Source organism: Bos indicus x Bos taurus, chromosome 19 (assembly GCF_003369695.1).
Source record: "Bos indicus x Bos taurus breed Angus x Brahman F1 hybrid chromosome 19, Bos_hybrid_MaternalHap_v2.0, whole genome shotgun sequence".
Taxonomy (NCBI): domain Eukaryota; kingdom Metazoa; phylum Chordata; class Mammalia; order Artiodactyla; family Bovidae; genus Bos; species Bos indicus x Bos taurus.
The window spans coordinates 42,110,537-42,135,597 of record NC_040094.1 but is presented as its reverse complement, the minus strand read 5'-3'; the positions used below and the strand labels follow the sequence as shown (position 1 = coordinate 42,135,597).

Below are 25,061 nucleotides of genomic sequence, written 5' to 3'. Positions count from 1 at the left end.
AAGAAGTATTCATTAATTTACCCACTCAGCAATCACTCACTTCTTCCCCACTATGCATAAGACACTGTGCAGTGCAGAGAATGCGAGCAACAGAATAATTTGGAGAAGAAAAATTCTTTATGACAACCTATCTGCACTCCACCCAGATTTCTTCTTTCTATCACAAATACGTAATGGGAAAAATAATTCAATTATATCTATACCAGTGAATTGTCAATATGCATAATCATTTTCTTGTTAAGCTGGCCAAAAAAGGGGGGCCACTATACTTTGGATGGAGAGAGTGAACTTTCCAAGGCAACACCCATTCAGAGACCTATAAAAGGTTAGCCTTCCTGCCTTGCTGACACTGCTCCATCCTGAGCTATAGGTCCCTCCAGCAGCACCATGTCCCTCTCTGTGCGCACCTCTGGGCTGCCTCAGTGGCTGTCCTCCCAGAGTGGGACCCTGGGCAGAGCCAGGGGCATGTCTGCCTCGAGCATTGGAAGTGGCTATGGGGGCAGCGCCTTTGGCTTCGGAGGCAACTCTGGAGGAGGCTTTTCTGCTGCTTCCATGTTTGGTTCTAGTTCTGGCTTTGGTTCTAGTTCTGGCTTTGGTGGTGCCTGTGGAAGTTCCTTTGCAGGAGGATTGGGTGCTGGTTATGGAGGGGCTGGGGGAGGGGGCTTTGGAGGCCTGGGGATTGGATTTGGAGGAAGCTCAGGAGGGGGCTCTCTAGGGATTCTCCCTGGCATCGATGGAGGCCTTATTTCTGGATCAGAAAAGGAAACCATGAAAAATCTTAACGACAGATTGGCTTCCTATCTGGATAAGGTTCGAGCTCTAGAGGAGGCTAACACTGATCTAGAAACCAAAATTCGAGAGTGGTATGAAACACGAGGCTCTGGGACTGGAGACCCGGGGTCACAGAATGATTACAGTAAATATTATCCATTGATTGAAGACCTCAGGAATAAGGTAACAAAATGGTTTCTTTCGAGGGGCTTTGGGAATTATTTTTTACTTTCTTTTTTTCTATTTCAAGATTTTACAGTGATAAATCACCTAAAACTTAGATATTTCTCCATTCAACTGTATTTGGAGTAAATTCTCATCTCAAGATATTTGGGCTGTGCTTAGTCACTCAGTCATGTCCAACTCTTTGCAACCCCATGGGCTATAGTCCTCCAGGCTCCTCTGTCCATGGAGATTCTCCAGGCAAGAATACTCGAGTGGGTTGCCATGCCCTCCTCCAGGGGATCTTCCAAACCCAGGAATTGAACCCGGGTCTCCTGCAGTGCAGGCGGATTCTTTACCATCTGAGCCACCAGGGAAGCTCAAGAATACTGGAGTCGGTAGCCTATCCCTTCTCCAGGGGATATTCCCAACCCAGGAATCGAACTGGGATCTCCAGCATTGCAGGTGGATTCTTTACCAACTTCCAGGGAAGCCTATAGTTTCATTTTATCATTTTCCATAAAATGACTTTATTCCCACTACCTTTTCTGTGCGATAGGTATGTTTCTTAATTTTTAAGTAAGATTCTCCACATATATTCTCTTTTAAAAAGTTAAGCTGCTTTATATTCTTCATAAAATAGCACTTTAACATCACCTAAAATTTTCCTGCCAAAGATATATTTGCAAAACACTAGTATTTGGTGACCTCACTTTATGTGCTTCCTTGTTTCGCCAGATCATTTCTGCCAACATCGAAAATGCCCAGCTCATCTTGCAGATCGACAATGCAAGACTGGCTGCCGATGACTTCAGAATGAAGTGAGTAGGATAAACGACTAATGATACCTGACATGTCCCAGCATTTCTTCTTACTTTCTATTTTCCTTCCTTCATTGATGGCAAATATTTCAAGCCTTCTTCGGTTCACAGGTTCCACACATGTTTTGGTAAATTTACACTGGGCATTCTAGAAAGTATCTAGATTCAATAGAGTCACATTACATGTCCTTAATTACAAGTTGCTCAAACCCAGGGCTGTGGATTACCATATCTGACATTTGTTATTGACTCATGAAGTGCCAAGATAATTCCACCAGGATCCTAAACCTCAGTCTTCCATGCATCAAAATGAATTAATAATGTTTGTGCCTGGGAGTTAAATAAAATGATCTTTTTCCTGATGACACATATAACTAAAATATTAACCATGTACTTATTTTTATATCCCTTTCTCCTTTCTACACCACTCCCTCCCCTCAGATATGAGGAGGAAAATCCTAAGGTCCTGTTTGCTCCACAGAATTTCCACACAAGATGTTGCTTTGGTGATGATCCTGAAACCTATTACAAGTTACTAAAGGAATATCTATGTTTTAAATTAAATCTTGAATAAAAGTTAAGCAAGATGACTAAATGATTATTTTATTTTCAACCACTTCTAAGCTTCCGTCAGAAACTCCAGCTAGAGAGGGGTTGCTACTGTTCATAGCCAGGGCAGCCAGCCAGAAGTGAAGTTGTAAGCCTGGGATGCAGTGCTGCTGGGGTTCACTGCTGATAGAAAAGTATAATTTTTTCACTTCTCTCCAACTAAGAAGTAAATTATCATTTTTTTAAAAAAGGAAAATAAAAAGTTAGATCATTCATTACACTGCCGCCAGATTTATTTGCAAGGAAGCCCTGAAGATGGCAGGGGTCTTATTCAAATGGGTGTGTGGATTCCCAGACTGTTTTGCACTTGATTTTCAGATATGAAAACGAGCTGGCCCTGTGTCAGAATGTGGAGGCTGACATCAACGGCCTGCGCAGGGTGCTGGACGAGATGACCCTGGCCAGAGCCGACCTGGAGACGCAGATTGAGACCCTGAATGAGGAGCTGGCCTACCTGAAGAAGAACCACGAGGAGGTGAGAGCCAGAAAGGACAGCTCTCTAAGCAGCTTTTTTCTCCCAGATTCAACAATTATCATTTCAAATGTATAAATATGGAGTTAGAAGAGATATGCATAATACATTGGACAATCAGAATTTTAATTGTCCTGATTTCATGATTTTAAAAATATAGTTTTGATGTTTTTGTTTGGTTGGTTGGTTTATGGTCATACCAAGTGGCATGCGGGATTTCAGTTCCTTGGTCAAACCTGTGCCCCTGACATTGGAAGCCCGGGACCACCAAGGAAGTTCCAAAAATACAGTATTTTTCAAGTTCAAAAACAAAAGTCTACCAATAATACATACTGTTAAATATGCTAGAGAAACTGGTTATACCCAGTGTAGTACACACATGGAACTCTGATATACCACAATGTATGTCAGTAATTAAGCATAACCCTGGCACAAGACTCCTAAAGAGCTTTCTACTGGAAACCAATGACTATGGTACAACTGGTGAGCAAACCCAGGGACTGTCTGCAGCCCTCCTTTTGGCGGTTTGGCAGCTGCGGTTGAAAGCCCCGGGGGGCACCAATTCCACCAGGCCTTCCCATCCTGTGAAGGCCATGGAGCCCCAAGAAGCAGGGCCAGCTCATCCATCAGGCACAGCACCAAGGACCCGCAGTGAGTTTAGGGGCCCATCTCAAGCTCTTTCAAAAATCAGAAGAAAACTACTAATGTTTAGATAAAAGATGTTTGAATAGTTTGTATTAACTGGTTTGTCTTTAAACCAACGCAGTTGTAAAAGGTAATGTTTCCTATTTTTTGTGGATGAAGAGGCCCACGAAAGTCACAATGGGCCCCTTTGTCCCTCTCACCCGCTGTCCCCAGGAGCTCCAAAGCTGCCGGGCCGGCGGCCCAGGCCAGGTCAGCGTAGAAATGGACGCTGCCCCTGGAGTGGACCTCACCAGACTCCTCAACGACATGCGGGCGCAGTATGAAACCATCGCTGAGCAGAACCGGAAGGATGCGGAGGCCTGGTTCATTGAAAAGGTACTGCTAACAAAAACAAGAGGCGTGGATACGCTTGTATTAAAGGGGAGCTGAGCTGACTCACGTCCCCTCACCCCTCTTTGTTGCGGCAGAGTGGGGAGCTCAGGAAGGAGATTAGCAGCAACACGGAGCAGCTTCAGTCCAGCAAGAGTGAGGTCACCGACCTGCGGCGTGCGCTTCAAAACCTGGAGATAGAGCTCCAGTCCCAGCTCGCCATGGTAGGGAGCGTGCCAGAGATGCATCCAAATGAGTAAGACGGGCCATTGGCCGCCTTCCGCATTTCGGTGCCCTCCATTGTTACGTCTGTGCCGTTTCTCTCCCACGTGCAGAAGAAATCCCTGGAGGACTCGCTGGCTGAAACCGAGGGCGACTACTGCGGCCAGCTGTCCCAGGTGCAGCAGCTCATCGGCAGCCTGGAGGAGCAGCTGCTGCAGGTGCGCGCCGACGCTGAGCGCCAGAGCGCCGACTACCAGCGGCTGCTGAACGTCAAGGCCCGCCTGGAGCTGGAAATTGAGACCTACCGCCGCCTGCTGGACGGCGAGGCCCAAGGGTAAACAGATAACTGGGATTGACAATAACCTCAATGGCTGACGACAGTGGACACCAGATGCAGTTTAAGGGCAACAGAATCGGGAAGGGGTCTTTAGTTGACAGAAAAGAACACATCTGGTAAAGACATAGGGGTTCCTAGGTGGCCCCGCGGTAAAGAATCACCTTCAATGCAGGTTCTATTCCTGAGTGGGAAAGATCCCCTGGATGAGGGCATGGCAACCTACTCCAGTATTCTTGCTTGTGAAATCCCATGGACAGAGGAGCCTGGTGTGCTACAGTCCATGGGGTCGCAAAGAGTCCAGCGCGAATGAGTCGGACATGTTTAATATGCCTTAGCTTTATTAAATCCTCTACACTTTGCAAAGGGTTGTCACCATCATCTTCCTTGATAAAAGTTCATAAAATGCTGGGATGAAAAATGGCACCACAGACAGAGGCATACTGCAGACGTGTGTTAGAACAATCAGCCAGTAGAGTTCTGATTTTAATGCTAAGAATGACACATCAAATATCAGCCATGCAACCACCTTGAAACTACTGTAGGGAACTTTCCAAAAGTAACAGCAGCCTGGACTGGTGGTAAGAATTCAGGATCATGAATTGGGAAACCACATCTTCCATTAATTGTCAGTTGGCTTCACTTCAAGAACCCTTTTTAGGCAGGGTTTGAAAACAAAGGTAGCTGCACAACTGATTACTCTCAGGATGCATCACTCCATCATTCTTAATCAAGCAACTTAGAATACCTTCTCTCATTGGCCATTTTAAACGCCCAAACAGCAAATTCCTTCTTCCTTCTCATTCCAGAAAGCATCATGTGATATCAACTCCCTTGTTTTCTTTACAGTGACTCTCTGGTGGAAAGTTCATATGTGACAGCCTCCACATCTCAAGCACCATCAACTGATTCCTCTAAAGGTATGCAGATTCCCTAGGAATCATGTAGAACAAGTCAGAATCACATCTATTAATGACCAAAACTGTAAGATCTCATTAAATATAGCATGTATATTCGAAGTATATTTGTATTTGGAACCAAGAAAAAATATTTATGCATTCCTGCAGATAAACTGAGTAGTCTGCACAGGGTTAAAACTCCCAGCAAGTTCAGGAAGGAAAAAAAAAATCTACTCTACAAAGAGGTATTATGAGAATCATAAACAATTTTTAAGTGTTTAAAAAGAAAATCATTTTCATTTGTACACAAGACAACACTGAATACATTTCATTAAATAAAATGCATTTTGTTTAGAGTATCAGTCAATACCTAATTTAGAAGCCTAAGTTAAACAACAAATGTTAGATGAATATTTGAAGCACTAACTTTTGCTCCGTTTGTTCCATGTTTAATCTTTAGACCCTAACAAAGCCCGGAAAATCAAGACAATTGTGCAGGAAGTGGTGAATGGTGAGGTGGTCTCATCCCAAGTTAAGGAAATTGAAGAACTGATGTAAAATTTCACAAGATCTGCCCCATGATTAGTTCCTTAGGAACAAGAAATTTATAAGTAGAAATTATTCCTTTTAGAGTAAGATGATATATTAGTTCAATCTCTGCTTCTGTTTGTTTCATTTTCTTTGGATTCCCTATTAACTTTGAGTCTGTTTGTTTTTTATTTTCTTGCCTTTGAACAAAATTTAATTACAAATAATTGTGGAAATGTGGGTCTTGATAACAAATCAAAATTGCCTTACATCTTTCTGGACCTGAGGTAGTCCTTTAATAAACTTTTTTCTATTGACCTAGAACATATTTTTAATCATAGGACCTTAATCGAGTAGTATTGTTTTAATAAAGTTAATTTTAATAAAAGGTGAACGGTAATAATGTGAAATGTGTACCTTCTTGACGCCACTCTTAGCGACTCCATGGACTGCAGCCCACCAGGCTCCTCTGCCCATGGGATTTTCTAGGCAAGAATACTGGAGTGGGTCGCCAGTGCCTTCTCCAGGTAATAATGTGAAACGTGTACTTTCTTCACACCAACAATACAGTCAAGGGCGTAGAGAGAGGTTTGTGAAATACTTCTGATGAAGTCGATAAACACTGAGCTAAAGATGTTGAGGCTGGAGATTAAGTCAAGAAGATTCTTGGGACTTCCCTGGCAGTCCAGTGGTTGGGACTTTACCTTCCAAGGCATGGGGTGCAGGTTTGATCCCCAGTCAGGAGCTAAGATCCCTCATGTCTCATGGCCAAAAATCCAGAACATAAACAACAGAAGCAATAATGTAACAAATTCAATAGACTTTAAAAATGGTCCACATCAAAAAAATAAAAGAAGCACTTTATTAGAATAATTAACAACAACAAAAAAGATTCTTATAGTTCTTTTCTTTTTACATCAGCCCATCAAGGTTACAAAAAAATAAGAAAAATGTATTGTTCACTGCAGGGTATAACATTTGCCCTGTTCATTTTCCAGCACCTTCTTTCATTCAGTCAAGAAACTCTTATTGAACCCTCATAGCGTGCCAGACTGGAGACTCAGAGGTATAGTCCTTGCCTGGAGAAGCTCACAATTGAGATTGAGGGCAGAGATAGACATCTACCAGGAATGGTGATATGCTGAGACAGGGTGGATAGAAGATCAAAGGACACTAGAAGGAGGAAGAAAAATTTGTGACGAGGCAACAGAAACCAACCAGGCAGAGAAAAGAGAAAGGGAACAGAGGAAGTAAGTATGAAGGGGCATGAACACACATTGCTTTGGTGGCCTTTCTCCTATCTGGCACCAGCAAGGTCCAGGGTGGGGTTTCTACTGGGGTGGGTCAGACCCACAGGTCAATAACAGATGTCAAGTTCTTGGCTAGGGCAGAAGATGGCCAAAGTCTAAGCCTGAGTAGATGGTGATTCAGACTGGTTCAGTCTGAGTTGCCAAATTCAAAACCCTAAAAGGAAAACACGAGCAAAATTTACTGATTAAGAACCAAATCTCTGAAGCCAGACTGAGTTCAAATTCTGACCTTAATACTTAATAGCAAGTAACTTAACCTCTTGTATGCCTCAGGTTCCTATTCTTACAGTGGAGTGGCTTTGTGAAAATTTAATGAGGTAGTGTACATAAAACAGTAGGAACAGTCCCTGGAACCTAGCAAGTACTCAGTATTTTTGTCCTATGATTGCTTTTTGTGTGTAACCAAAATCCTATGGAGAAACCAGGGGAACAAGGAGTGTCAGAGGAGCAGAATGGAGATAAGAGGGTCGTACAGGCCTGGAGGAATTCCAGTCCTGGGTGCAAAAGCCCACAGAAGCTTAGTTATTTTGTCATTCTCAGCTGACATGCTTCATATGCAGCTTTCTGAAGTCACACTCTTTTAAATTCGTTAGCAGTCTCGGATACTCCACGCTTCTTCCTTTATTATGGATGGCAACTCAACTCTCCAGCCCTCACCTTCCAGAACTAACTCTAGGAGAACCTTACTGTTCAGACCCAAAGAGATTATCAAGGTCTTTCCTGCACAAGCTCTATCACCCACAAATAATACATGAGGCTACTTTCTGGTACTCAAAAGTGGCTGCAAATAGTTACTGTTTTAAACAACACCTGTTTTCCTTACAACTACATCTGAATTGTGTGAGACTCCAAGGAGACTCCTTTGTTGGTGGCTCAGACGGTAAAGTGTCTGCCTGCAATGCAGGAGACCCGGGTTTGATCCCTGGGTCGGGAAGATCCTCTGGAGAAGGAAATGGCAACCCACTCCAGTATTCTTGCCTGGAAAATTCCATGGATGGAGCCTGGTAGGCTACAGTCCATGAGGTCGCAAAGAGTCGGACACGACCGAGCGACTTCACTTCACTTCACTTCCAAGGAGAAATGGGTATTGCATAGGTATAAATCTGGTGATCATTTCTTAGCTATTATCTTAGTTTCTCAGCCTTCTCTTCTTTTGGAAATACTTTCTCCACTGGGCTCCCAAAGGCATCATCACCTCCCTGGAGGCTTTCTCTGACTCTTCTTTGTGACCTCTGAGTGCTGACTAATCGTGCTATCTTCTCTCTCTACTCTAGGTGATCTCATCTAATCTCATGGCTTTAAAGTAACCATCTGTGGATGGATATTAACTAGACTCCTTGCAGTCACCATTTCCCAATATATATACAAATATTAAATCATTACATTGTATACCTAAAACTGTTAATATAATGTTAGGTATCAATTATACCTCAGTGAAGTAAACAGATAAGGTAACCACCTATGTTGATTACTCTTTGTGGTTCCTCCAAGATGGTCCCAGGGAGCCTTACCTCCTAGTACATAAGCCCCTGAGTATTGTCCCCTCCCACAATGAATACAGCAGGGTGGCTCAGAGGTTAAGGCATCTGCCTGCAATGTGGGAGACCTGGGTTCAGTCCCTGGGTCGGGAAGATCCCCTGGAGAAGTAAATGGCAACCCACTCCAGTATTCTTGCCTGGAGAATCCCATGGATGGAGAAGCCTGGTGGGCTACAGTCCATGGGGTCTCAAAGAGTCGGACACGACTGAGGACTTCACTTCACTTCACTTTGCTGAAGAAGTGACAGTGTATACCTTCCAAGGTTAGGTCACAAAGCATTTTTGTCTGACTTGGTCTCTTGGATTGCTCATTCTGGGGGAAATTAGCTGCCCTTAAGGTAATACTATTGGAGAAGGCAATGGCACCCCACTCCAGTACTCTTGCCTGGAAAATCCCATGGGCCGAGGAGGCTGGTAGGCTGCAGTCCATGGGGTCGCGAATAGTCAGACATGACTGAGAGACTTCACTTTCACTTTTCACTTTCATGCATTGGAGACGGAAATGGCAACCCACTCCAGTGTTCTTGCCTGGAGAATCCCAGGGACGGGGGAGCCTGGTAGGAGGCCGTCTATGGTGTCGCACAGAGTCGGACATGACTGAAGCGACTTAGCAGCAGCAGCAGCAAGGTCATACTGTCGGGAGGGGGTGGGGGGCGGAATCTACCTTTAAAAAAAAAATCAGTGATTTCATAAAATTTCCTACTATACACCAACAGGGAACATCTCCTGGAACAGCCAGCAAATTCAAAAATCACAATCCTATTCAGATAAAATCTTAGAATATTCTATACTCTTCAGTTGGCAAAGGAAGCTTTAGGTTTCTTATTATTTAAATTCTCCTTACTCCACTCTCACTGCCAAGAAATGCAATTAGCACAGAATTCTTATCATGAAAGTCCAGGCATCATTCACTGGACCACATGCCCTAGTTCAGCACCAACAGGAAAGGTCCTTTTGGACTCAGCAATTAATGAATTGCAGAAATGAGAGGTCTTTCTTAAAGGGAAACTACTCATAAGAAAAAGCCCAGGTACAGGATCAGAAAACAAAGGCAAGCATATCATTATTTTAAAATCTAAACTTTTACTAATGTAAATTTTAACTTTTATATGCACTTATTGTGTGTGGGGGCTAGAGAAAGATCTGGAAAATATTGTACATACTAAATTGTTGCAGTGGTTATCTCTTGGAAATTAAGGAGTTTGAAGAATATTTCTTCTTTTGAACATTTTTAAATGCTTAACAAACAGTATGCATAACCCTGACAATTAGAGGGAAATGAATTTAAGTTATCCAGAACAAATGGGTTTGCAAGCAGGTGAGAGTAGAAAGAGAATCATCTAGAAAACAACCATGGATTGCCAAAACAGAAGTCTTTAGGCTTTGTAAGAGTGCCACCTACTGGAAATTCAGGATATGAGATTTTAAAAATTAATCCTGCCTTTTAAGCCACTTTTAAGATATGTCACATGCTAGCAAAGTAATGCCATCTATGGGGTCGCACAGAGTCAGACACCACTGAAACAACTTAGTAGCAGCAGCAAAGTAATGCTCAAAATTCTCCAAGCAAGGTTTCAACAGTATGTGAACCGAGAACTTCCAGATGTTCAATCTAGATTTAGAAAAGACAGAGGAACCAGAGATCAAATTGCCAACATCCATTGGATCATTGAAAAAGCAAGAGAGTTCCAGAAAAACATCTACTTCTACTTTATTGACTACACCAAAGCCTTTGACTGTGTGGATCACAACAAACTGGGGAAAATTCTTAAAGAGATGGAAATACCAGACCACCTTACTCGCCTCCTGAGAAATCTGTATGCAGGTCAAGAAGCAACAGTTAGAACCAGACATGGAACAATGAATGGACTGGTTTCAAATTGGGAAAGAAGTACATCAAGGCTGTATATTGTCACCCTGCTTATTTAACTTACATGCAGAGTACATCATGCAAAATGCCAGGCTGGATGAAGCACAAGCTGGAATCAAGATTGCCAGGAGAAATATCAATAACCTCAGATATGCAGATGATACCATCCTTATGGCAGAAAGCAAGAGGAACTGAAGAGCCTCTTGATGAGGGTGAAAGAAGAGAGTGAAAAAGTTGGCTTAAAACTCAACATTCAAAAAGCCAAGATCATGGCAACAAGTCCCATCACTTCACAGCAAATAGATGGGAAAACAGTGACAGACTTTTTTTCTGGGGCTCCAAAATCACTGCCGATGGTGACTGCAGTCTTGAAATTAAAAGACGCTCGCTCCTTGGAAGAAAAGCTATGACAAACCTAGACAGCATATTAAAAAGTAGAGACATTACTTTGCTGACAAAGGTCCATCTAGTCAAAGCTATGGTTTTTCCAGCAGTCATGTATGGATGTGAGAGTTGGACCATAAAGAAAGCGGAGTGCCAAAGAATTGATGCTTTTGAACTGTGGTGTTGGAAAAGACTCTTGAGAGTCCCTTGGACTACAAGGAGATCCAACCAGTCCATCCTAAAGGAAATCAGTCCTGAATATTCATTGGAGGGACTGATGCTGAAGCTGAAACTCCAATACATTGGCCACCTGATGCGAAAAATTGACTCATTGGAAATGACCCTGATGCTGGGAAATACTGAAGGCAGGATGAGAAGGGGACAGAGCATGAGATAGTTGGATGGCACCACTGACTCAATAAACATGAGTTTGAGCAAGCATCAGGAGTTGGTGGACAGGGAAGCCTGTTGTGCTGCAGTCCATGGGGTTGCAAAGAGTCGGACACGACTGAGCAACTGAACTGACTAACTGAGATATGTTGAATACTACAAAATGGGTTTGGAATTTGTTTGCTTAAGAAAGAGAAAGAGAAGAGAAGGAAAAAAGCAAGTCTGTTTAAAAGTATCAGCTTAATAAATTAAAGCTTTCTTATTTAAATAAGTGGTATTAGTTTACAAAAAGCCCACCGGTAAGGAGGCAAATTCTATAAGGCATAATAAAGTAAAAAAGGAAAGCTAGTCATTATTTACAGGGTAGAGAACCAAACAGCCAGTCTGAACAGCCAGGCTTCCCTGTCCATCACCAACTCCTGGAGCTTGCTCAAACTCATGTTTATTGAGTCAGTGGTGCCATCCAACTATCTCATCCTCTGTCCCCTTCTCATCCTGCCTTCAGTCTTCCCCAGCATCAGGGTCATTTCCAATGAGTCAATTTTTCGCATCAGGTGGCCAATGTATTGGAGTTTCAGCTTCAGCATCAGTGCCTCCAATGAATATTCAGGACTGATGTCCCTTTAGGATGGACTGGTTGGATCTCCTTGCAGTCCAAGGGACTCTCAAGAGTCTTTTAAAAATATATCCAAACATCAAATAAAAACCTATATTCATATACTTAAGTAAAAGACTTTTTAATGAGGTAGTAAATGTTTCTTAAATCTTGGTACTGGATCTAAGATTAAAGTACCATTGCTTAATATTAGTATCATAAATTCAACATCAAACTAAAAACCATTATTAAATATATTCTCTCCATCACTGCTGCTACTGCTGCTTCTTCTAAGTCGCTTCAGTCATGTCCGACTCTGTGCGACCCCATAGATGGCAGCCCACCAGGCTCCCCCGTCCCTGGGATTCTCCAGGGACACTGGAGTGGGTTGCCATTGCCTTCTCTGTCTCTCCATCACTACTTTTAATAAAAGCTATGGCTGCAACATTCAGCAACATATTTATAAAAGGACTTTTTATGATCAGAATTCACAGTTGAAAAATAATCACCTGGTGAATGCATAAATTATGGTACATACATACAATAGAATACAACTTACCCGTAGATAGGAACGGACACAAAAACACCATAGATGAATTTTAAGACTGTCATACTGAACAAAAGAAGCTAGACACAATACATACCATATGATTCCATTTATATGAAATTCTAGGGGGAAAAATAACTAATCTACAGTGACATAGAATGGATCCATGGCGGTGATTTACTGGTTAAGTCTCTGTGTTTCCACTGCAGGGGGCACGGTTTCAATCCCTGGTCAGTCAGGGAAGTAAGATCCTTCATACTGTGTGGCAAAAAGAAAAAAAACAGATCAGTGGTTGCCAGGGCTGAAATGGGTGGTGGAGTGAAGATTAACTGGTTAACTAGGAAGGGTCACAAGAGAACATTTAAGACTAATGGAAATGTTCTGTAGCTTGATTATGAAGATGGTATATCTATTTGTCAAAAAATCTTCAAACAATACACATAAAATGGGTACATTTTATTGTATGTAAATCATATTTCAAAGTTGATTTTTAAACAACAGCAGTAATTCAATAGTCTGTCTTCATGACAATGCTGCGTTGAAAGCACCATGTAGGATAATCGACAATGTACTAGGGCAGGGTTGTACCTGCTCTTAAGTGCTGATCAATAAATATTCAGCAATTTCACAAGCTGGTTATTAAACCATTGGATTCAGCTCCTGGGTCAGGAAGATCCTCTGCAGAAGGAAATGGCAACCCATTCCAGTATTCTTGCCTGGGAAATCCCATGAACAGAGGAGCCTGGCAGGCTACAGTCCATGGGTTCGAAAAAGAGTCAGACATGAATTAGCGACTAAACAACAACCTGAAATTGGCCATAATGGGAATATCTGCACTACGGGCTTTGGGCTCTGCTTATGTGTTCTGCTGGAGACCTGGCTTAAACCCGCCCACCACAGCACAGTCATGAAGAGCACAGACGCAGAAGCTGACGCCTGGGTTTGGGTTCCAGCTCCGCTACTTTTCGGTGGTTTTATTTACCCTTCTGTTCTTCAGTCCTTTGGTCTGTAAAAATCAAGGCGATAAGAGTACTATGACTATTACGAGGCTTCAGTGAGTTAATTCTCATTTCACAGAATAAGCATTAACTAAATGGTAACTGTTGTTATAGAAAGAAGAAACAAAGTCTCTCTGTAACTAAAGAAATTAATTTGCAGATTTGCTTTCAGACCACTAGACTTATTCATTCTTTCCCTTCTCTTCATGCTAACTCCCAAACAATTTCAATCTCAAAAAAGAAATGTGCAATTTTCTTTTTCACCTGAAGTATTTCTCCTTAGCTGATTGCTAAAAAGGTCAAATTTTCTAACAGGACATATTGGTGTAATAATATCTATCCTCCCTACATCACAAGCTGTTGTGAGCATCAAAAAGACCAATTTCTGTGAAAGAGTATTGTAAGCTGCAAATCATGTCAGAATTGTAAGATACTAATTTTAACACCACTGCTCAGATTGAATGGAAGGGTTCTACATGTACAGGACATAAAAAAGAGGCTGAGGAAAACAGGACTCTAGGGGATTGTCACAATTTTCAGGGTTTTTGTTTTTTCCTTTAACATGCATGGTATAACTTTTAGAAAATTCTGAGTAAATGCAATGCTTTATATATATGCCATAGATAGCAAATTTCAGAGTAAATATTTAAACTCTATAGAATGCAAACATAGGACCACCAGCCTTTTTAGAAACCATTTCTACACTCTGATCTTCCTTCAAATTAAATTACCTGTGAATTTTCAGTTGCTGAAAGATGCTATTGCTTATGTTTCACAATGCATATATTCTTAAAGAAATGCAATTTTTTTCAAAATCATGGAAATAGACTTTAGAAGGAGACTTATAAATAAAATAGTCCACAGAGAGGTAGGGGGATCTACCAGAAACTAGATGGTATTTCAGGCTTCATTCAATGAGTCATTATTTTACTCAAAACAAGTTACTCAACTTGAGATGATTCACCTTCTGGAAAAGACAAAAGAATAGCATGTATAATCACATTAGCCCAACATTTGGAATTCTCAGGAAAAACACTGTAAATACAGGGTATTGTGAACTTGGCTGGTCAGAATATATTCATTTTAGTTATCCTCTTGTAAACCACTTCCTAAAATTACATATACATGAAGTTTCTGCTGAGGAAAGTGTATCCATTTTGAAATATTTCATTTACTTGTAAAATATCATGCGATTTTAAAAAATTGCTTAAGGCTGTAAAGAACCTGCCTGCAATGCAGGAGACACAAGAGACGCAGGTTGGATCCCTGGGTCAAGAAGATGTCTTGCAGTAGGGAAAGGCAACCCTCTCCAGTATTCTTGGCTGGAAAATTCCATGGATGGAGGAGCCTGACTACAGTCCATGGGGTTGCAAAGGGTCGGACACAACTGAGCAACTGAACACACACACACACACACACCCAGTTGAAGTATAATATTTATTTTTTTTAATGTTTAGTAGGTGCACTGGGATGACCCAGAGGGATGGTACAGGGAGGGAGGTGGGAGGGGGGTTCAAGATGGGGAACACATGTACACCCGTGGCAGATTCATGTTGATGTATGGCAAAACCAATACAATATTGTAAATTAATTAGCCTCCAATTAAAATAAATAAATTTAAATTTTAAAAAATTTAAACTAAATGTTTAAATAAAGCATCCTGTATTCATTTGTGTATTCATTCATTCGATAAATATGTATTTAGCACCAATTATAGGTAAGTCTTTACATAATCTAGTGACAATAATCTCAGTTTTTATGAACTAAAGGTAAATGCATGATAAGGTTTCATACATTATTTTTCTTTGCTGAATAGGCATAAATGGAATAAAGTAAGTCATCACCATTTTTCATTGGCAGAAGTGACATTGCTCCACATATGGTACATACTGATTATTTTTAAAAAGTGTGAGAGACTTGGTCAACTCCTCCTAGAAGATATGACACCTCCTCATTCATTTTACGGAGAAGGTGATGGCACCCCACTCCAGTACTCTTGCCTGGAAAATCCCATGGCTGGAGGAGCCTGGTGGGCTGCAGTCCATGGGGTTGCTAAAAGTCGGACATGACTGACTTCACTTTCACTTTTCACTTTCATGCACTAGAGAAGGAAATGACAACCCACTCCAGTGTTCTTGCCTGGAGAATCCCAGGGATGAGGGAGCCTGGTGGGCTGCCGTCTATGGGGTCGCACAGAGTCGGACACGACTGAAGCGACTTAGCAGCAGCAGAAGCAGCATTCATTTTATGGGTTTGATAAGTTAAACCGATATTTTGAGGGCATATTTTAAAACTATGATACTCTTAAATATTTAATTACATTTTATATTACATGTTTCATTATGTAAAATTAACTCCAATGTACTTTAAGTTATTTTTATCCTACACTCATTTTAAACAGTCTTATGTGCTGGTTCTGAATAGAGCAATTTCGATATCTAACTTCTCTATTTTACCTAATAAATGACTGAGTAGGCTTAAGATAAATTTTCATCATTATTTAAAAAAACAAACATATACAATCAGCATCTAATCAACAGATAATCCTGAAACAAAAAGCACAGATTTAGATCCATACTAATTCAGAGTTCATTGGACGGTGGTGTTAGAGATAAAGCAAAACAATAAAGTTTGGCTTTACTGTTTCATGAGTCAGAGGCTGAAGGGAAGGAAAAGTCCTCTAAGGGGTGACATGAAGGTGGGAGAACTGGACTCAGTTCCCCACTGAAGCCTGCAGTGGAATCTCTCCCACTCCTACGTGACTCTGGCAGGTGTTTTTACAGCTTGTAGAGTTGGAATGAGCAAGGATACTTGAATGTTAACCAGTGGGAAGATCAGAACAGCTCTAGGGGAAGGTAGGTCTCAGTAGGGAGAAGCCAGTGAACATTTAATCAGCATTATCTGTCACCTCCAGGATACACAGCAAATAGGAGATGATCTGAGGAGTTAAAGGAAAATATAATATTGTAACTCCCATGATACAAAGCTTGAGCAACAGGTTAAACAATGATTTCTTGATTAGCTGCACTTTCCAACCAATGGGACCCTGAAAATTTAAATCATGCAAAATTTCATCCCCAAAATGGGTAATGTGCATCACAAGACACTTGTTAGATACACATATACCCTGATGTCTTACAGCATCATTATAACTTATCTCCATTTAGGATGTTTGGGGTCACTTAATTTGTTTGTTTTGGTAAGAAAAATCACCAAATAGGAAAGCACTATTTCAACAAACTTTTGCATCTCAAATGGAACTTTAGCTAAATAATTCAAGTAAAGTTATCCCATCATCAACATTGGTCTAAAAATCCTTCAACTGCAGCTTTTCCACTAGGTCAAGTTCCATGTCTCCTGAATCCATCACTTTATTTATTCATTCATTCATTCAACAAGTAAATATAGAGCATAGAAAACAGGCTGAGGAAAACCTCAGGGCTCCTGGGGATTATCATTCATAATCTTAGGGATCTGTTTGTTTTGTTGTTGTTGTTGTTTTTGACAAGCATAGAATAACCTTTAGAAAAATCCTGTGTCAATGCAATGCTTTGCACACATGTAGCAGATTACAAAATACAGAATAAATATACAACACTTACAAAATGCAAACATAGAATCATCAATGCACAGAGAATAAGTGGTTGCCATTACATAGGTGGCATTAAGAGGATGCTCTGAATATATTTAATTTGAATCTATTAATTTTGGCTACTTTATTTCTTTAAATGCATGAGTCACATGGATATAAATCCCACTTATTGCACTCTCTTTAAAGGAATCATGCTGTCAGGGACCAAAACACCATTAAGAAATTGTTTGCATCAGTCCCCTAGAGGGAATCATAATCCAGCCACCATAAACTCCAGAGCTAAAGTGATAATTATCAGAACAAGAAAAGCTCTTCTCATAGTCTCTGGGAACCCAAGTAAAGTCTCAGAATAAAAAGTCACATTAAAAAAATTTTTTAATGTCGTTTGCATTTTACTGAGAAATTAATTGCATTCTATTAATATTTTCAGAAAACTTTAAAGATACTTGACACTCAGTGGAGACATAAATTTTTTTTCTAAAATATACAACTCTTGGCAATTTCATAAGACATATTGATATAGATCATATTGCTCAATACATTGCTTCTGATGACTCAGTAGAAAGTTACCTTCAGTTTCAATAAGCAGTCTTTTAATTTGTGACTTTTTAAGCAAACTAATCTGAGGACTTTTTCCCATCTGTCTAAAGAGTACTAGGAGTTGTTTTCACAAAATAGTTACTTGATTTCTAGAAAGTCTTTATAAGAAAAAAAAAATATGTATCCATTAACATTCATTTGTAGAAAAAACCTCAGAAACCTCTTAGTAAACATGAGAGTGTGATCTGTACATAGGAAATCCACAAACTGTGGATACAAACTGAAACTCAATTATCTTGAAGAAACTTATGGAAGACTGGTTTTCCATGGGAAAAAAAAAAAAAACATTGAGTCTAAAATTTTAACACTCCTGGCAATCAAAACCAAAATAGAACTTGTTCTCCCTTAGTTAATCAAGGTGTTCTACCTAAAATAGACTTTTCTCTCAATCAAACCAACATTTATTGGGCATTATGGAAATAGCCGGGAGCAAACATAGACATACATGCAAATAACCTTACCTTGAGGTATAAGGAGACTTGGTTATGAGAGAAAGTACAGACGAGGGGCCAGAGAAATTTGGAAGAGGGAGAGAATATACAAGGCTGGGGCACGAGGACTAGGGCCACTCTTTTGGTGAAAGAAGCATTTGAGCAGAGCCTAGATGAGTATATAAAATCTCATTATGTGGTGTTAACTGGAAGTGGATTGGCAGGAACAGGAGCAAAGAGCATCTCCCTTGATATGCTTTCTCACAAGACTAAGTGATCTTCTTCCAAGAACCCATGTTCTTTGACCATGGTGGTCTGAACTTTATTTTTAAAAGAGTTGTGTGTGTCTCAAGGCAAGGATAATGAAGTGGTTTGCCATTCCCTTCTCCAATGGACCACATTTTTTCAGAACTCTCCACCATGACCGGTTTGTCTTGGGTAGCCCTACATGGCATGGCTCATAGTTTCATTGAGTTAGACAAGGCTGTGGTCCATGTGATCAGATTGGTTAGTTTTCTAATCAATTTTCATATTGTGGTTTTCAGTCTGTCTGCCCTCTGATGGAGAAGGATAAGAGGCTTACAGAAGCTTCCTGATGGGAGAGACTGTTGAGAGTCCCTTGGACTGCAAGGAGATCCAACCAGTCCATCCTAAAGGAAATCAGTCCTGAATATTCATTGGAAGGACTGATGTTGAAGCTGAAACTCTAATACTTTAGCCACCTGATGTGAAGAACTGACTCATTTGAAAACACCCTGATGCTGGGAAAGATTGAAGGCTGGAGGAGAAGGGGAGGACCAAAGATAAGATCGTTGGATGGCATCACCAACTCAATGGACATGAGTTTGAGGAAACTCCAGGAGTTGGTGATGGACAGAGAGACCTGGCGTGCTGCAGTTAACGGGGTTGCAAAGAGTCAGACATGACTGAGTGACTGAACTGACTGACTGACTATGTATGTTTGATTCCTCTTCAAAGGCAGGACCATGTATTGTTGACCATCTAGAAATAAATACCCAGCACTGAGGCAGGGTCTGGCGGAATGTAGGTACACCAAATACATGTTGGTTGAAGTGATGCTTAGAAACATCATACTCAGTTTACACACTGTCAAAATAATTTAAAAATTTAGGGGAAAGTATTGGATAAAATTCAACTAAAACTATTCATCAAGGGAAAATTCCCCGGTGGTCCAGTGGTTAGGACTCTGCTCCTACTGCAGAGGACACAGCGTTTGATCTCTGGTTGGGGGATTAATATCTTGCATAAACTATTAATCAAGTCCATCATTCAGCACATTTTAAAATAAAAGCATATGTTGACTGAATGTTTCATTGGCACCAATTATGCTGTCACATCAGTATGTGATGAGCTCTAGTTCATGAGTCTCTCAAAATTCTCTAAGCTGGAAATAATCATGTATTTGAATTACTACATAACAGCAAGTGAGGACACAGGAAAACCAAAAATAACAATACTGCAAAGTGCCCACTGATTGATCTTTGTTAGGAAGAGTGTCCTCCTCAGCACTTAACAATTGAACAACCCAGAGATAAAAACACGTATTGTCAGGAAAAGTTGCTTATTAGATTTTGCAATAGCCCATGTTGTAATACAGAAATGTAATTTTAATTGAAGGAGGAAGATAATTACAGCTTAGGAACCAACTAGTTAGTCAACACCACAATCAGAAATATCTAAGGGACAAGCCTTGGTCCCACACCCAAGAAAAGGGGGTGAACCCAAAAAGTGAGTAAAACGAGCTTCCATTAAAATGTGTTCAAGGCACTTGAGCCATTCTGAAAGCCCTGAAACCACAAGGAAGAGAATTATGTCACTACTGATTAGTTATTAATTATTAAGTTTAAATAATTTCTATAGGTTTAATAGAAATCTAAATTTATAGATTTAAAGCAAGAAATTCTGTACTGTATTCTAGCTCCAGAAGTAATAGTATGCTGGGAATTGATGAAATGAAATAAAACACAGCATACATACATACATACATATTTTTTTTTCCTGGAACTAATGCTAGAGATAGAAAAAAAAAAAACAAAAAAGCCAGATAAATCCTGCAAATTTGGAAGTGATCCAAGCTATGGCAACCTAGAGATAATGGAAGTGTCATTTAGGAAGAATTGAATGGACTGGTGACGCTATAGCTTAGAAAAGAAAATATTTTAAAAGAGTTGAGTATTCCTCTTCAAATATCAAAAAGACTACAAAGCTAAGTTCTATGTGGCAAAGCAAGTTATATTGTATGGCATATTCCCATTCAATATAAAGACAAGCTTTTAAGTAATTAGAGCAGATCAAAATTGAATACCTTGTGAAACAATGAGCTTCCCTTCACTAGAAATATTCAAGTAGAGACTGGAGACATCTGATAAGGTAGTTCTGATAAGGTAGCTCATTGTTGAATATTTTAAACAAGAGAAGCAAGAAGGGAGCCAACATTTGTGAGGATCTCATTTTGCAAACACTCTTTATGTGCTATCTGAATTGGCAGTCTCAAACGTATGAAATGGATATGACTTCTCATATGAAGATACTAAGGCTTAACTTACTACATTCCCAGTAAGAGGAAGAGCTAGGATTTAAAACCTGGGATGACTTTGAAGAGGCAGAGGAACCAGAGGTTAAATTGCCAACATTCGTTGGATCCTGGAGAAAGCAAGAGAGTTCCAGGAAAAATCTACTTCTGCTTAATTGACTACGTTAAAGCCTTTGACTGTGTGGATCACAACAAACTGAAAAACTCTTAAAAAGATGGGAGTACCAGACCACCTTATCTGTTTCCTGAGAAACTTGTATGCAGGTCAAGAAGCAACAGTTAGAACAAGGCACAGAACATCTGACTGATTCAAACTGGGAAAGGAGTACAAGGCTGTATATTGTCACTCTGCTTATTTAACTTACATGCAAAGTACGTGCGTGCTAAGTCGTTTCAATCATGTCTGACTTGGCAAACCTATGGATTATAGCCCGTCACGCTTCTCTGTCCAAGAGATACTCCAGGCAAGAATACTGGAGTGGGTTGCCATGCCCTCCTCGAGGGGAATCTTTCTGACCCAGGGATCGAACCAGTGTCTCTTAAGTCTTCTGGATTTGTAGGAGGGTTCTTTACCACTAGCACTAACTGGGAAGTCCTATATGCAGAGTACATCATGTAAAATGCTAGGGTGGATGATCACAAACTGAAATCAAGATTGCTAGGAGAGATATCAACAACCTCAGATATGCGGATGATACCACTCAAGGCAGAAAGTGAAGAGGAACTAAGTAGCCTCTTGATAAGGGTGAAAGAAGAGAGTGAAAAAGCAGACTTGAAACTCAACATTAAACAAACTTAAAATCATGGCATCTGGTCCCATCACTTCATGGCAAATAGAAGGTGAAAAAGTGGAAGCAGTGACAGATTTCATTTTCTTGGGTTCCAAAATCACTACGGACAGTGACTGCAGCCACGAAATTAAAAGACGCTTGCTCCTTGGAAGGAAAGCGATGACAAACCTAGACAGCATATTGAAAAGCAGAGACATCACTTTGTCAACAAAGGTCCATCTCTACAGTCAAAGCTATGGCTTATCCAGTAGTCATGTATGGATGTGAGAGCTGGACCATAAAGAAGGCTGAGCCTTGAAGAATTGATGCTTTTGAACTGTGGTGTTGGTGAAGACTCTGGAGAGTCCCTTGGACTGCATGGAGATCAAATCAGTCAGTCCTAAAGGAAATCATTCCTGAATATTCATTGGAAGGACTGATGCTGAAGCTGAAACTCCAATACTTTGGCCACTTGATTCAAAGAGCCAACTCATTGGAAAAGACACTAAAACTGGGAAAGAATGAAGGCAAAAGGAGAAGGGGGCAGCAGAGGATGAGATGGTTAGATAGTATCACCAACTCAACGGACATGAGTTTGAGCAAACTTTGGGTAATAGTAAAGGACAGAGGACTCTGGCATGTATAGTCCATGGAACTGCAAAGACTGGACACACCTGAGCAACTGAACAACTGATGACCTGTAAGGTCTCTTGCAAATTCTTTTCTGGTTGACACCCCCATGGCAGTGCATTCACTGTGTAAATAATTTCATTCTGATAATTTCTGTCAATTTATCTAGTTTGTCAAAATATTCAGGGACTTTTGGTCAAAGAGCCTATCTGCTTTCTCCATGACATCAAACTCAAAGGATTAACCATTCTTTCCATCCTTTCCTGATGAATTCTGTAATTTTGATGGCCAGAATCCCTGACAACCCATATAAAATAGAAAGGGCACAGTTTTACCTCACATGGATCCAATCTAGGCTGCTGGTTGTGATTTTCTGGATTAATGTCATTAAGAAGAGTTCTATGGTCAGTCTAGGTTCATGAGGAAAGAATGTCATTATCAATTAGTATGTTTGCACAAATACAGGACAGAAGAGTGGTAACAAAAATGCTTTGTATTTCTCATCTCTAGTCTACATGTTTTCATTCAGTTCTTGAGTGAATACAAGCTCTATGTTCTTTACCAACTAACTGTTGAAAGCAATGACTACTGACAGCATTCCTAAAACTAGTGGGGGAGGATATGGAAATACACAAGGTAGACAGAAGACTGTCCATGAGACTAACTGTCAAGAAGGTTTATAAATGACATAAATAAGAATGACTTTGAAAAACTTTCTACAGCCTAGAATCTGTCTTTCTCAGGCTTTCATGTCCAAAAACTTGACTTTACTAATATACCCAAGGTGACCTGGCATTTGAAGACAGACTGACAATGATTATATTTATACAACACTAATGTACAGATTAGAATTCCAGTTTATTTTAACAATAAGGGACATTTCTTTCAGATGTTCATGGCATACTTTGTAGGATGAATTAGGAATCATAAAGCTGCTACACAAGAACAGATTCAAAGAGAGGTTTGAGGACGACTTCCTTCAGATCCTACTCAGTCCGGGTGAAACATCTTTGCCCCACACTTGGCAAATCCTCTCTAGTGACTGGATAGTCTATGTGCCCAAATTCAGCATCTCTCTGCCGAAGATGAAGCCAAAGGCACTTTCTCTGAATTCTCCTCTTGATATTCCCTAATGACCACACTCCTTACCCAGGTGTTGACTCTCAGAGATAGATTATATTTTGGTTGTAATAGTTCAGTTACAAAGGCAACTATATTTCCCTTTTCCCCCAAGTTCATGGGGATACCTCACTGTCACATCCCTATTTATAGCTGTTGCCACCTCTTTCAAGTATCAGAGGGCAGCCCCTAGGTTCACGGCATATAAGAATAAAGTCTATTATTTTAAAAATACAAAGGAGAACAATATGCACCTTCCAGGTTCAATGCCCATTCATCACAATGACTCTTCTAAAATACAGAATTTTTTCAGTCATTTTTTTAATGGTACCACACATGAAAGATGTGTGGTACCATTAAAAAAAAAATGTGGAAACAGTGTCAGACTTTATTTTTCTGGGCTCCAAAATCACTGTAGATGGTGACTGCAGCCATGAAATTAAAAGACACTTACTCCTTGGAAGGAAAGTTATGACCAACCTAGATAGCATATTGAAAAGCAGAGACATTACTTTGCCAACAAAAGGTTCATCTAGTCAAGGCTATGGTTTTTCCTGTGGTCATGTATGGATGTGAGAGTTGGACTGTGAAGAAAGTTGAGTGCCAAAGAATCGATGCTTTAGAACTGTGGTGTTGGAGAAGACTCTTGAGAGTCCCTTGGACTGCAAGGAGATCCAACCAGTCCATTCTGAAGGAGATCAGCCCTGGAATTTCTTTGGAAGGATGATGCTAAAGCTGAAACTCCAGTACTTTGGCCACCTTATGCGAAGAGTTGACTCATTGGAAAAGACTCTGATGCTGGGAGGGGTTGGGGGCAAGAGGAGAAGGGGACAACAGAGAATGAGATGGCTGGATGGCATCACTGACTCGATGAACGTAAGTCTCAGTGAACTCCAGGAGTTGGTGATGGACAGGGAGGCCTGGCGGGCTGCGATTCATGGGGTTGCAAAGAGTCGGACACGACTGAGCGACTGATCTGATCTGATCTGATCTGACCACACATCTTCTCTTTATGAAAAGTTCCCTGTGATGGAGTTTAACCATCCAAAAGGTGGTTTCCTGCATCACTGAGGCTTCACTTGGTCTTGGATCACTATTATTTGATTACTCTTTTTTCCAGGTATCTAAGAGTTATCTTACTTTTTGACTCCCTCAGTGTTCTGCTTTTTTTTTTTTTTTTTTTTTGCTTGTTTTGTTTCCCAGAAGCTCAAGTAGCTCCAAAATTCTACTTGCTTCTGTTTTCAAGTGCATTCTACACACAACAGTCTTGTCTTCACTCCACCCCTGCTTCCCTCCTCATCATCCTTTGGTCTTTCATGCCCTCTCTGCATGCTGTAGCAACACAAGACAAAGGCGGCTTCATTCCATCACCATCCTTTCCTTTCCTAGTGACAAGAGTTTTGGCTTCTGGGCCTGACCTATCCCGAAAATTCTTGCTTTCAGATCTTCAAGGATCTTGTGGCCAATATAATGGACATTTTCCTTGACCTCATTCCCCTTGATCTTTCTGCAGAACTTCCAGGAGGTCTGTAAACTCCACCAGGTGAATCACCCAAGCTTCAATCCATGCTGTGATTCCCTAAGGCTTTTCCAACCTTTCAGTTTACTCCTATTCACTCTCTTTATCAGGTACTTACTTTTGCTCTGTGCTAAGCCTAATTTTGAGGACTTCCTCAACTTCCAGTCTTAACCTTCTGCTCTTCTCTACCTTAAAAATGCAGTTGTTCTCATGGCTTTGACTATCACCTCAGTATGGATGATCCCTTAAACTCTCTCCTAAATTTTTCTATCAATTTACTTTTACAGGAAATTAAAGATTTCCTTTAGTTTGAGCAAATGGTCATGTAATATAATTCACAAACTATAAAGAATGAGCATCTGTATGTATTTTAGTTAGCAGC

General features: G+C 40.6%; 1 protein-coding gene across 1 annotated transcript; it reads left to right on the top strand.

The window, feature by feature from the left end:
• The first annotated feature begins 372 nt into the window (after positions 1-372).
• Positions 373-5,976, top strand: KRT12 (keratin 12). The gene is made up of 8 exons (XM_027518146.1): positions 373-954; positions 1,672-1,754; positions 2,682-2,838; positions 3,694-3,855; positions 3,948-4,073; positions 4,185-4,405; positions 5,255-5,325; positions 5,765-5,976. Exons 1-8 carry the CDS (start codon positions 388-390, stop codon positions 5,860-5,862), a joined length of 1,485 nt encoding a protein of 494 aa, XP_027373947.1. The 5' UTR covers positions 373-387; the 3' UTR covers positions 5,863-5,976.
• The last annotated feature ends 19,085 nt before the right edge of the window (positions 5,977-25,061 follow it).

Excerpts from the sequence above, each read along its gene's own strand:
- KRT12 (XM_027518146.1), top strand. The coding sequence starts at position 388 with ATGTCCCTCTCTGTGCGCACCTCTGGGCTGCCTCAGTGGCTGTCCTCC. Across the intron at positions 955-1,671 it reads TTGAAGACCTCAGGAATAAG|ATCATTTCTGCCAACATCGA; the intron begins GTAACAAAATGG and ends TTGTTTCGCCAG. Across the intron at positions 4,074-4,184 it reads TCCAGTCCCAGCTCGCCATG|AAGAAATCCCTGGAGGACTC; the intron begins GTAGGGAGCGTG and ends TCCCACGTGCAG.